This window comes from Lepidochelys kempii, chromosome 1, assembly GCF_965140285.1.
Source record: "Lepidochelys kempii isolate rLepKem1 chromosome 1, rLepKem1.hap1, whole genome shotgun sequence".
Classification (NCBI taxonomy): domain Eukaryota; kingdom Metazoa; phylum Chordata; order Testudines; family Cheloniidae; genus Lepidochelys; species Lepidochelys kempii.
The window spans coordinates 221722502-221736743 of NC_136380.1; the positions used below are offsets into that span (position 1 = coordinate 221722502).

Genomic DNA, 14242 nt, shown 5'->3' on the forward strand with positions numbered 1-14242 from the left:
CATACTATTGATTTAGAACTTGATTTTTCTCAAATATAGCTTTTGTCTTCTTATGTTTCACTTTAGATTCTCTTTTCTGCTTCGCTGTCCCTTAGGTATCTCTTAATTAGACCTGGATGAGCAATTCATAATGAATAAATTTATTCAACAAGTTACACCCCTTTCTGGATCACAAATTGTCCGTGAGGCATCACAGTTTTCTCATATTCACGTTTCATTGAAATTCTTTGCAAATTATTTCAGTGTAAAATTGTTGGTCTTTAGGTGACTTGCAGACAAGTTCTTTGTCAATATTCTGAATTCACAAGTGGTGTGTTGGTTAGTTTTGTGTAAGCCACACGGCATTGTTTCTGTTTCCTGACTGGATGACTTTGTCTTAGGCAACTCACCAACACTTTGCAAAGTGATCTTTTTGCAATTGAAATGTACAGTTTCAGACTGCCTACAAATGTAGAAATGTCAACAATGGACAGACATGTTCCTTTTTGTCAAAGAAATCTAATGTTCTTTGCTTGCAAGGCAGGTGGAGTGAGCTATCTTCCTGCCCTCCCAAATGGCCTCCGACATAACTTGGGGCAGGCCAACGGCTGCTTTCTGTTACTCTGGCTGCAGCCAGCAACTGTGCCAGCTGAGAATCTGGCACTGTTATGTGCACTGCTCAGTCTCCTGGCACATCCCCTTTACTGGGGGAAGGATAGTGTATTGCCGACTATGCTGATGTGTTTCACTCGAGAATTCTCTTTTCTTAGTGGGAATCCATGGCTGTGTCAGCTTCCCAACTTCTCCTATATTCCCTCTCTGCTCTCCTTGAGGGGAGAGGGAACCAGCAAGGGGACAGATCTTTCTGTGGAAGAAAGTGGATAGGAGAACCCCTCCCCTCCCCTCCCCACACACACAACTGGGGGATTTTTCTTCTTCCATTAGGTGCTAGTCCTGGTCCAGCTGTTTGGATGAAGGCTTAGATTACCATGTATTGACCAGTTATCCAGCAGTGCCACGTGCTGCTCCCACTTCGGATCCTCCTGCTTAAGGAAGACAGCTGGTTTTCAGTGAAGCATGGCTTTGCGAAGGAAATGAGCACTTCTCTTTAAAGTTTCTTTAAAGCTAAATGTTTCTTAGAAAAAGAGGGTTGGGGAAGGATGACAGAAAATGAAAACCAAAATGAAATGCAAATTTTCAATTTGAATTGAAACAAACATTTTCATTTTGAGTTGTTTTGTCAAAAATCAAAATATTGCTCAAAACAGTTATGGAAAATCTTCACCATTTTTTGACCTGCCCTATCAATGAGCCCTTATAGTGGGAGATAGTGATTGAGTTAGGAGAAGGGAGAACTCAAATCCTCCAAGCCCAGGAGAAGAAGAGGAAGAGATGCCCCCATCTACTTTAACAGAGATGGGGACCTGTGCATTCATATGCTCCCTCTTAATTTAACCTCAGCTCAGAACCACTAGTTTCCTGGCCAGATGACAAGACATAGGACTTCAGTGAAGTTGCTGGTTGTGTACCTGAGCCTTGATGTGCTAATTAAGGCTGTTTGAATTTTTTTTACCCAAACCCCTTTTTGAGTAAAATTGGGTTTTCCTCATTTTAAGTATATCAACATTTTAATATTTCATAAAAAGCAAAATGAAAACCAAAATATTTCCATTCAAAATGGTGCTGTATTGCCTCATGGGAGTTGTAGTTCAGTTGCCTTATGCAACCATTCTCCTCTGTGGGCCAAGCTTTCAGGTTGGACTCCATGTCCCATGATGCACCTCTCCCCTCACTTAGAAGGTCAATGTAATGCATCACAGAAGTAATGGAAGGCCTAGAGGAGGAAGGATTGTTGTCCTTCATGTGTCATCTCTCCTGTATTGCTGGAGATGGTAGCTTTGTGAATAAGATAATGAGGTTCCTAATCAACAAATAAGAAAAGAAGAAAGAGGCAATGAGCATTAAAGAGCCTACAGCTCATGTGGAATATGTACAGCTTGTCTCATTAGTTTCTTTTAAAGAATTAAGCTATTCTAAACCCCACTAAAACTAAGAAAATAATAAGCCAGTTATAATTCGTCTATTCTCTTGGAGAAACTCCTGTTTAGTTTTCTTCATCTTCTGAGCCAGTTTATTGGAAAAACTCCTGTCTAGATCAGTTCTGTGAAAAGTATTTCTGGTTGAACCAGAGTCACGTGTTTGGAGCACTTTCTCTTCTGGCGGTTTGGGGGTATTGTGCCGGACATGGTGTGTTTGTTGTCTTGTCCCACAATGTATGGGCCCCATTTCAGAACGCTTGGTAATATGGAATGTTTGCTCCACCTGCTCTCTAGCTCCACCTATTGGAACCTGAAGAAGTGCTCTGTGGTGCTCAAAAGCTTGCCTCTTTCACCAACAGCAGCTGGTCAATGAAACATATTACCTCCCGCACCTTGTCTCTCTAGGTGTAAAAGGCATTCTAATAAATGCAATATGGTCGATTATATTTTATTTATTTGACAAAAGAAACCTCTTCATCTGGTCTTGAGAATTAATTTCATTTTAGTTTTATATGAAGTATGCACAGGGTAAACTAAGACTTACTTTTCAATCTTAATCAAGGCCTATGACAGTAAGAACTCACTTCTGGATCTAAACTTATTTCTAGAATCAATTTATAACTGACTTGCCAAGTTTCTGAAGTGTTGCTAGGGTACCCTGTTATTTCTGAAAAGAGTAGAAATATTAGAATAAAGTTACTCATTTACTTTCCTGGCATTAGTAGAAGGCTTAATTATACAGCACTTTGAGATAGTAAATTGCTAGAAATGCTAAGAGTTATAATTAACATGAAGTGTTATGGTCTCGAACACAGATGGAGAATTTGCCTATAGGCCCCAAATTCAGATTCTGACGAGGCACATGTACCATCTCTGGAACAGAAAAAAACATATGAAGAGCTAAAAATGCTTACCAGATGTAACGGAGGAAAGTATCAGAGCAATCAGCAATCAGAGGCAAGATGGTTACTTTATGGCAGCAGTTGCTTGTCTGATTTAAAGGACCAGTTACCAGAAGAGCATGCTGCGAAAATCTCTTATAGGAGGGATAACTCACGCTAGGGAATTAGGTCATCACAGAAAAAATAACTCATATGGTAGAGTTTCTAGCTTTTTAGGTGCTGGGGGACTAGGTGGAAACTATTTGGAGCTTTTTGAAGTTTAAGTCTGAAGTATTTGCAGTAGTTATGTTGGTTAGTTTTACTTTAATATTATGTTTCTATAGTAAGTATCTAGATGCTTTTTGGACATCAGCTGTGTTCTGTGCTTAACGTTGATCAGCACTGTATCATGCTAGTCAAGAGGCCTTGGAGGGCCTGGCCTTACAGTGTGTGTCATATCCAGATAAGGTTGTGACTTTTTCCTGTGGCTCCTCTTGGGCACAGACTAAGTTATTAGCTTTGCTACATTTGAAGTCCCAAAACAGCTTTGTGCAATACAGATACCCTTCCTAAGCATAGCTAACATTAAACTAGCAGCTGATGGCTCATGGGCCATTGGAGTCAATGGAGCTACACCAATTTACACAGCTGAGAATCTGGTCCAAAATACATTATGTAGTAAAACTTAGAAATGATTTCTTAAGCTAGCAAAACTTTTGTACTACCAGTGCTTAGACACTACAGTGATTGAGCTCCATAAAAATAGGGTTGTAGATTGTGACATGACAGTAGTTAGAAATCACAGAAAGCATCTTTCTACTAACACTAAGCGAGGAACTTTCCTAGAATGTCATGTTCTTGCTCTCACTGCTTCACTTAGGAATTTCTGCTTCGAAACTTCCCCAGGCCCTTTCCTGGTGTGGCTTGCTGCTACAGCTTTAAAGGAACACTACACAAAACCTCATACTTGGACTGCTGTCTTTCCTGACCGCAGTAACCTCTTGTGGTTCAGACATGGGGTTGGTCTAGTTCTTCTGAACTGATGGCTGACAAAAACAAATCTCCCCCAGCCTCAGGCTGGAAGTGGGGGAAAGGATTGGTGAATATGACAATGTAAAAGAGCTGCTTATTAAAACAATAAGGAAAAAAAAGTGACTTCTCCTAATTCCATAAAGAAATTGACTTCAGTGGTCAACGTTTTCAGAAGTATTTTGTGTGCCCCAGTCAAGCCACCTTAAAGATTTTCAGAAAGTGCTGAGCATGAAATGTCTCAAGTTGAGTACCTAAAAATTGAAGCTACCAATATCATTAATCACTTTTGAAAATCTTGTCCAACCTGAATGCATGGAGACACCCACAGGGTCAAATCCAACCCTGGTGTCACTCCACATTTGTCAACAGAGTTATAGCAGTAGAGTGGAATAGAGAACATGGTTATGGATGAGTTTACTTCAAATGGACGTCTAAAATGTCAGTCATATTTCTGTAGAAGTTGTGTTTGGTCCTTTTGTTCTCCTTATTTATCTGTTACTCTGTGATCTGTGGAGATAACTTCTCGGCATAGTTAAGACCACTAAATCAATACTGTCAACCTGCTTGAATACAGCATGGGCTTTTCATCCTGGTTGTTTATTTGAAGGTTTACTCATTGTTGCTACATCGGACTCACTATTTATTCTGTCTCTCTGAAGTGACGATGTTTGTCATTCTGTAATACTTTGTTGCTGTGTTTTATTTAAAAAAATCTGTAAGCAAAGTGTAAAAAATACAATAAAATTTCAAAGAACAAAGGGAAGAATCCCAGACAAGATTTCTTTAAATGACTCATGACCTGAACTTGAACCCTATTCACTCCACCATCTTGCTATTCTTATGTAACACAAAATCTGTGATCTCCACAACTTAATAGGTCATCACCTGGCAACTGATAGAATACAAGGAGTCATACTTTTAGATTGTAAAAGTGTTTATCAGCAGGGAGTATGAAACACCTTTAGACACTATAATGACCTGAATGGAATTTGAAAGAAGGAACACAGGTTGCCAGAGGGAAGAGTCTGGAGGAGGCACCAGAAGTGAGTCTGTGTGCATATGGCTTGGATGCTGGCTGCAGTTGCAACATCTCTGTAAATAATTCTCTTAATAAAGAACCAGTTTAGTTTTAGAGGTCTGGTTCTTATGTTATTACCTAGCTTCACTACATGAAATAGACACTACTGGAATCTGTATTTAAGCTTGTTTGGAAGTAGAACTGAGGATTTTACACTCTAAAGGGTGCAATCCAGAATCCACTGAAATCAATGGAAGGATGCCCATTGTCTTCAATGGGCTATGGTACAGGCCCTTAGTGGGTTGGCGGTGTGTGTGTGTCTTATTCCATGTGGCCATATTACCACTAGGCCTAATGTGGCCGCATGGTAGTAAGCATTACACTGATTAAAACTGCATTTGTAGGGCCCTCAATGGCTGAAGGTAATGCAGTAGATGCAATATATCTGAAGGGAAAAAAAAGCATTTGATACAGTGTTTCATACACTCTTGAAAATGTGATCTTGGATAGCAGTGCAGCCAAATGGACTGAAAACAATTCAAAGGACCATAAATAAAGGGTAATTATGAATAGAATCAGAGAACTTGAAGGGATATTGAGAGATCATCTAGTCCAGTCCCCTGCAGGATTAAATATTATCTAGACCATCTATCCCTGACACGTGTTTGTCTAACCTGCTCTTAAAAATCTTCAGTGATGGAGATTCCACAACCTCCCTAGGCTCTCTCTCACCAAACAGAAGTTGGTCTAATAAAAGCTATTACCTCACCCACCTTGTCTCTCCAGTGTACTGAATGACATTGTTTAGTGGGTCTGCCACTGGGACTGGCATTGTGTCTGATTGTATTTAACATCTCCATTGATGATATGGAAGAGGGCATAAAACAGCCTGTTGATACTAAATTGGGAGGAGCTGATTGGGAGGAGTTGGGGGTTGGACTAGATGACCTTCTGGGGTCCCTTCCAACCCTGATATTCTATGATTCTATGATAAGACAGAGAAATACAGTAATGCAGAAGGCTAGAGATAACTTAGAAATTTAGTCAGCAAGCAACTAAAGGAGGGTCTTCTTCCAAAAATGCTAGATACCAGAGTGTGGAGAAAAAGAACCTAAAGCACAAAGATACAGTTGGAAGCAGATAATCTCTGAGCAAGCCCGAAGGTGAAGGCAGTGCGGGATAGTTTAACTGATCCACCTACCAAGACCCATTCCCAATCATGAATTACCCAGATACATGCACCCCAATGCAACTGATTGAACGTCACGCTAGAGATGTGGCAGTCATACCAGTTTCTGCAGTCTCACCTACCTCGATACTGTATCCTCTGCAGGCTACCCACAATGTTGTGGCAACAGATAAATGGAAAGTATTAAGCATTGTATAGTTTAGTAACATCTACCTACAGAGCACAAACAAAACTGGTTTGTATTTTATACACAAAAGAAAAAGGGGAGGACCACTCTGGGAATAGAGAGACCACCTGTGCCTAATTAAAGGGTGAGACTGCATAACAGTGACAGATGTTACATTATTGTACTCAGAAGAGTTTATTGCTAACAGTGGGTAAATATTAAGCATGTTGAGTTGGACTTTTCCAAGCAATAATTTAACAAACATACTTCCACGTGGTTCTCTTATATTCTTTTACTATATTTCACTGACTTCAGTTGTCATGCAAGGTCAAAGTGCTCAAGGATATATCTAGACAGCCACATACTGGAAACACTGGACGGGCTAAAGACACCACCCCAAATCGTCACCTGCTTCTCTGCTGGCGGAGAGGCTGAAAATCTGATGGAACTTTACCCACAAGGTATGGCAGAGAGAAATGCCATTTCTGCAGCATCATTTCCTTCTTGGTATCCCTTATGCAGGGGTGAGGACCAGCACTGTGGGTGTGTGGGTGGGGGGAGGGGGTAGAAGGGGCATCTACCCACTCAGATCCTGAGGATTCTGCAGCTAAGTTGCTGAGGAGTTCATAGAGCAACTCAGGAACAGGGTGCAAAGGCTGAGGCAATGCCTCCTCCAATCCTGGACTGGTTTAGTTTCCTGGTTAATTCCTGATGCCTGCTCTAAATTACACTGCTGTCAATGGCCCCAAAGAGAAATCATCGTAACTTGGGATGCCAGGCAGCAGAGAAGCCCGGGACATGTCCCCCTTCACCTGGCTATATGCTTTCACGGACCACAGAGAGAATTAGTGGCAAGGGAACTGCTATGCTACTTGAGGATTCTCCTATAGAGGTGGGTATCCTCCGTGACCAACTATGTCTACTTTAGGGTCAAACACAGGGCACAACACACCCCTCTGTATGTCCTCCTTTTTGTTCTTGCTTTTTGGTTAAAGATGTAGATTCACATACTACTATACTCATAGCTAAATATATAGCATAAAATATACAGGCTGTGAAACACAACCAAGCTATTGCTGCTGATGGGAAGTTTACTTCTGCATTTCCTGGCTTTTTTTCGGTAGTCCTCAACTGTGTGATATTAACAGTGTGTTAACAAAGGGCTCGTCACTTTAATTTAGATTTGCATTTACCAGCTGGACCACCACATTCCACATCTATGAAGAATCCTATGAACATCACCCTGCATGAACACTTAACTATTTGTTTCCATTCTTTGAAGTTTTAATTTTTTTAAAAACATTAGGCTTTCTTCAGAAGTCTCTGCTTGATTTTTTTTTTTTTTTTTTTTGCACAGAGATTTGGATCATTTTCATTGCAATAGCAGGAAGTGACAATAGTATACAGGTTTTATTACCTCTTTCTGGTTCTACTCGCATTCCTGTCTTTTCTTCCCCTGAGGCAGCTTTCCATGTACACCTCTTGAAACAGAATCATTCTGTACTTCAGAGACATGAGTTATGGTAAGGAGGCACTTTATGGGTAGACTTACACGTATCATGCTGATAAAAAGGAATTAGATAAAGTCTCGCTTTGTGGGAAAGAGATAAGTTAGAAACTGGGACTGAATAAGGAACAAACCAGTGATCTACAATTACAGGAGTGGATGGGAAACTTCCCTAGGCAGTCTCAGGAAAAGCCAGAGGTTACCATGGGAATGCAATCATGTGTCTAATCCTTTGGGACTGTACCAAAGTTAAGTACCAAACCTGAGGGATTCCTGATGAATGAAACGTTCAGGTTCAAGATACAATAAAAACTATACCACAGATAAAGACAGATGAGCTGTCAGCCCTGGTTGCATTATCATGATAGCGCCAATCAGAATGTCTGCCTTATAGCTGCGATTGTTACCTTAATTCTTTCCCAGTCTTGTCTGGGTGAGGTATATAAGCCTCAGGAGAACTTTGAGAGGGTAAATGTAAAGCTGTATGCATATTTAGCTCTTTTTATAGGAAAGGTTGAAATGCATTATCTCTTTTAACCCAGACCACCTCTTTCAGTTGCTCAAGACTTTTTCAAATTCTGCATAACAACCATGGCTAAATATATGTAGCATTGTGAAGGAATTGAGTGGCCAAAAAGGGCACGCCCTGGCCACCACTTTGAAAAGTGACTAGTAATTTTGGGTACCCAACTTCAGTCACCTTAAGGAGGCCCAATTTCAGAAAGCACGCCCCAACTACGAAAACTAGATTCCAATAAAGTGTTAACCGTTTTGGGCGCCTAAAAATGGAGGCATCCAAAATCATTAGTCACTTTTAGAAAATCTTGGCCTATGTTCTCACACTCCAACAGTTCAGGAATAGATGATGAGATTTTGCTCAAACTTTTAGTTAAAGAAAAGAATTACTTCAGCACTAAGAAGAAGCATGGAACATTTCAGCCCTCAAAGATTCCCTCTCTCCCCAAATTATAAGCATTTGAAAAGAGGGATTATATTTAAAGTCATTACCTAACCTTAACTGTTAAACTTTAATTACTGCAAAACTGTAACAGAGTGTCCTTTTACAGGGAGATTTTGAATTTCTGGTATATTCTGGAAAGCAGATTTATTTATTGTAAAACAGTGAGATTCCCTTCTTTACAGTTTCTTCAGGCAGCATGGAGCACAGTCTGGCAGCTCAAGGCCCTGATGAATATTTATAAAATAATAGCGATATTGGTCAGAGGAATGGGTTTAATCCAGCTATTGATTGGCGGCACTGGTGTCACATGACCTATAAATCCCCTTCTAAACCCATTTCTGCATACACACTACCAAATATCTAAATGAGCAATGTTAGCCCCGACATATTCAACTGGCCTGTATTCATGCTGTATGGCAAATCCAGTTTCTTCCTAATGTAGGTCTAACAATGTGATCAAAATTAATTGCATTTCAATCAGCCACAGATGTAAATTCCAGGTGTACATTACTCCAAACCTACAAAGCTATTATCAGAATACCACATAATACAAATACGGTAAACAGTGGACATTTATACTGTTGTCAAATGTGAAGCCTTGGTAGGCCTTTCTTGGAATCCTAGATCTTTGGAAAGTGAAATAATGCAATATTAATTCATGAAGAAGGATGGTCCAGCAGTTCTGCTGATAGCTTAAGAGAGAGGAGACCAAGCTTCAAGTCCCAAGTGTTACAGATTTCCTGTGTGACACTGGACAAATTTCTTTGTGCCTCAGTTCCCACCTATAAAATCAGGATAAAAGCACTTCCCTCACAGGGGTTTTATGGCAATAAATGTGTAAAGCTTGTAAGGGGCTCAGACACCATGTTGATGGGGGTAGCTTATTTTAAATCAAAATGATCTTTTCCTGAAGTTTGCCCGCTTATCTCAGTAAACTGGAAACACCAGATAGACATAGCCAGTAGTTTATATTCACGACATTTTGTGAAGAGATTTTCAAGTATCATTTTTTTTGTTATCTCACAAAACATCAAGGACGAGGTCAGATGCTATAATACTGCACATTCCTGCAACCTTAAAATGCATACCTGTCGGGCTGAGTGAATGTCATTGTGTTACAATGAGTCGTGTTTTAAAGAGCAATTTCCCCTTCCTGATGGACAGGTGAAATTCAAAGGCTCCAGGACTATATATGAAATTACCTTGGAGATTTAAACAAAAAAATCCAGTCAGACCATAGAAACATCTAAGTTGCCCCATCTGAAAGAGCATCATCTTTCTTTCTTCCCAAAGCATTCTGGGCAGCAGTATATGCTAGGAGAGATGCCTCTGCATGTGCTTTGAGTTGAGATGGATTCAGAAGGTCTATTAAAAGCAATACGTTTTTTAAGAAAGTTTTATTTTTAATCCATAACAGAATAAAATTATTCATTAGGTGCATTTAGATAAAAACCTAATTAATGAACCTGTTTCTCCTCTCTCGCCATAGAATACAGTTATGCATAACAACATCTTGATTTACAGTAAATACACAACAGCAACGTTTTGTTATTTCCGGAGCAACGTACAGGAAGATATTGTCAAGGCGTCACTCTACTTTCACTTACACCAGTTTAACACCAGCGTTGATATCAACGGAGTTACTTCTGATCGATACCAGTGGGAGCTGAAGTCCCAGTTTAAGTGAGAGGTGAATTATGCCCAGAGTATTTTGCTCAGAACAACAAACAGTGATGTGCTTAGCTAGTTCTATCATCTTTACTTCTTTCAGATGCTTATGTTGTGATCTGTCTCTGCTTATTATTTAGGCTCCTGCTAAGCCAACAACTGTAGGCCAAAGTGCTCAGTAATCTTAATTATTTCTCTTCCTGCTATTTTGTGCCTTTAACCGCAGCTCTGCATCGGGGGTGCTGTGGCAAGCCCCACTACAATAAGAGCACCAAGAGGCATTGTGCACCATGAAGGCACAGTGATTCCTAGAGCCTCTGGGTGTGCAGAGGGAATGTGTTTATTGCTACATCCTTTGAGAGGATGCAATGTTCAGCCCCCTCTGTGGCTGGCCAGGTCTGCTAAAACATGTGTCTATTGCCCATGCTTCTTTGGAGTACATACTGCCCTAGGGGCAGTCCTTGCACTCAGGAGAGTGCAGGGATTGGGATTGTGGCTGGTCTTGACACCAAAAATGCAAGAGTGGGAGGGCTCCTTATTACTGGTATTACGGTAGCCCGAGGAGATCTTGTCATGGACCAGAACCCTATTGTGCTAGACTCTGTACTCTGCCCTCCCCATTTCCCATGCTTCTATGCAAGGGCCAGCCACAGCCATAGCCTGGCTCTTTAATTTGCATTGAATAACGCTGAAAGTGCTGCAGCCCAGATAGCGTATAAAATGTTACAGAAAAACTTACACTTGAAGTTTCCTGAGAAGTGACAGACTCCCTCCTCCACTCTCCTTGCCTATCAGTCCCTCCCTCCTTCACTCCAGTTTCAGGATCACATCACACAGTAAGTACACAGGTATTGTACATGTTCCATGGTACATTTCCTCCGCCTAAGGAGTCATACTTCTGTGTGCTGTGAGCTAAAGGATGCAAAGCTGCCCCGCTGACTCCGGCTAACGTGGCAGAAGCTTGCTGCTCGGTTCCTTCGGCCCCTTGTCTCGCCTTTGTTTCTGTGCTTGTCACACATGATAAAACTTTCAATCAGTTTCAGCCTCTCATGCTCTTCCTTCAGGAAGAAATCAACAAGCATACTCTTCTCCTTTTTGATTTGTTCGCTGATGTCCTTGGGAATGTCAGGAATCATCCAGTCAACCAGCGCACTGAGGAACATGACCAGGTTCTGCAAAATAAAGAGCAATAGAGAATACTCTGCTAGCTAGGCTAGAAGGGTCTGTAATACTCAAACAGGCTGTAACAGAATCAAACCTCAGCTACAGAATAGTTAGAAATACCCCATCAACCCAGTGGCATATTACCATTCAAACATGTCATGTTTAAGCTCTGTCTGAAATTAGGCACCTAATCAAGGCTCTGATTCAGGAAAATGTCCCAATTCTAGAAATCACTTACGCATGTCCTTAACTCCCACTGAACAGAATGGATAAGTTAGATGCACATTTAAGTGTTGTCCTAAATATAAGGATGGGCTTAAGCACATGCTTAAGTGTTTTGCTGAATTGGGGCCCAAGTGGCCCTGCAGGCTTATTCCACGCACATGTTCAAAGGTCCTGAGCACCCAACACCTTAGCTGGTAGAAACCAAAGCTCTCTATCCCAAGAGCAAGTATTGCATCGGCAGTAGCAATACAAGTATCTGCCACACATTGTCGCTCCAGTGTGCTTCATTTGTGACCTGAAAAGACCAGCTCTAGGTCCAACAAATCTCCATGCTCATTCCACCCTCAGGTTCCCTGCTAAGGAGGTTTTTGTGAGGTGGACACTAGCTGCTGTGCACAGACCAGAATCCTGAGTCTCAAATGTTATGGATGCGCATGTGTACGGGTACTGGGGATGCCAGTGCCCCTAGTGGACAGGCAAGATGAACGGCATGCCCCATACACATACATTAGCTTCTGTGATTTAAATTGCAATACGGTAAACTCAACAGGCTTACCTGAAATAGAATAACAAAAGCCAAGCGAGCAGATAAAACTGACCAGTACTGCTTAGAAAATTCATACTGATTTGGGGACCAAGGTGGTTCTCTGTAATCCTTGTACCTGCCAGTGAAGATAGCTTGGTTAGCGCACAATTTCCAGCAACTGCCACCTACAGATTATACTAAACATTTTGATAAAACAACTTTGCAGCAGCTAACTCTAGAGCATTGAATCCCCTGAGCATTACGTACCTCATCCCACACTATTAGTTAAAACTCCAGGATCCGATCTCAGTCACCGTTGTAGATCTGGAATACCTCTTTCGAATCCAACAAGGTTACTCTGGTTTTACACAGCTGTAACCAAGATTGGAATGTGGCCCTAATGGGGAAAATCTTCTAGTGTGGTTGGATTTCCTTTTGGAAAATAATATATAGAACTATTCTAGTCTTAAATTCACCTCAGTGCAGAGGATCTGACATGCTGCAAATATACAAGGAATAAAGATATACTGCAGTGTATTGAGATCAAAGAAGGCAATTAGTGGGCTTGTGCAAAGATTGGTGTTCAAACCTATTTTATTTACCATTATCATTAATATTTTGGAAGAGGAAGTAAACAAGATGTTAATAAAAACTTTCAGATGCTAGTAAACTGGAATGTTTTGCGAACATAAAAAAAGGACAGATATCAGAGAAAGAGTGGTAAGAAATTAAGGCAGAAAATAAGAATAATTTTGGAAAAATGCGAAGTAGTATAAATAAAACAAAACAGTTAAAGAGAAGATGAGATACAGATCTTGGAGGGACACCGTTTGAAAACAGATACAGTGGGAAGAGTCTAAGGCTGACTGAGAACGGCAAGTGAGCACACATTTGCATCATGACATGGCAGCAGAAAAGGACAGTGTTTTTTGCAGCTGCATAAGTAAGGGCATGATGGAGCTGGGAGGTAATAGTTCGTCGATAAACAGCTCAGATTAAAAACTACACCTGGAATACTGCACTGGGGACCTCAAGATGAAAAAAGACTATTGAGAAATTGAACGCAATTCGGAGAAAAGCAAAAATGATCAGGGGCCTGGAGAGACTGACTTACCAGAAAATATTAAAGCACTGAATATATATTGCTCAGTTATGGAATGTAACAACCAAGGTAGGACATTACAACCATACACAACCTGCTGAGGGATATAAACACCTGAGACTGAAAGGGATTATTTAGTGAGGTGCACAGTGTATTACTAGGAATATGGGATGAAAGTAAGAAAGGGAAAAACTGGCTTGAATATCAGAAAACACTTCCTGAGAAAGCAAAAAGAAAAGGAATACTTGTGGCACCTTAGAGACTAACTAATTTATTTGAGCATAAGCTTTCGTGAGCTACAGCTGAGAATAAGACTCATTAGACTGCGGAAAATGGGGAATAATGGAAGATCTTCATATATAAAACTAGACACCAAAAATCACGGACTCGTTAGAGCCCCATCATCTCATGAATGTTGCATGGTGTCAAGTCCCAAGGAAATTTTGCACAGCTTCACTGGAAACCTTGTTGTTTAGGACAGCTGAAACTAGACTGAATTCATGTCGGTAGAGCAGAAGTTCTCAAACTGGGGTGCACACCACGTATTCTGAGGGAGCGTGGGAAGCTTTAGGGGAAAAAAATTTACTGCACACATCCAGAGCTGGGCAGCCAGAGCTCAGAGCTGGGTGGCTGAAGACTGGTGGCTGGGTGCCAGGGGCGGGGAGAGGCATAAACTATTACAGAAACAAAGAAGGGAGACGCAATCAAATACATTTGAGAACCACTGCTATAGAGCAAAAATGATGTATAGAGAACTGTAGGACTATCAGAGCTATAAAGTAAGT

General features: G+C 40.9%; 1 protein-coding gene across 1 annotated transcript in view; it reads right to left on the reverse strand.

Moving 5' to 3' along the window:
* Nucleotides 1-10190: 10190 nt before the first annotated feature.
* Nucleotides 10191-14242, reverse strand: part of ANO2 (anoctamin 2) — a 284158-nt gene continuing 280106 nt past the window's right edge. The window contains exons 24-25 of the mRNA XM_073314959.1: nt 12386-12491; nt 10191-11612 (exon numbers count right to left, since the gene is read on the reverse strand). Of these exons, the coding sequence (XP_073171060.1) occupies nt 11331-11612; nt 12386-12491 (388 nt within the window). The 3' untranslated portion in view covers nt 10191-11330. The remainder of the gene's footprint in view (nt 11613-12385; nt 12492-14242) is intronic.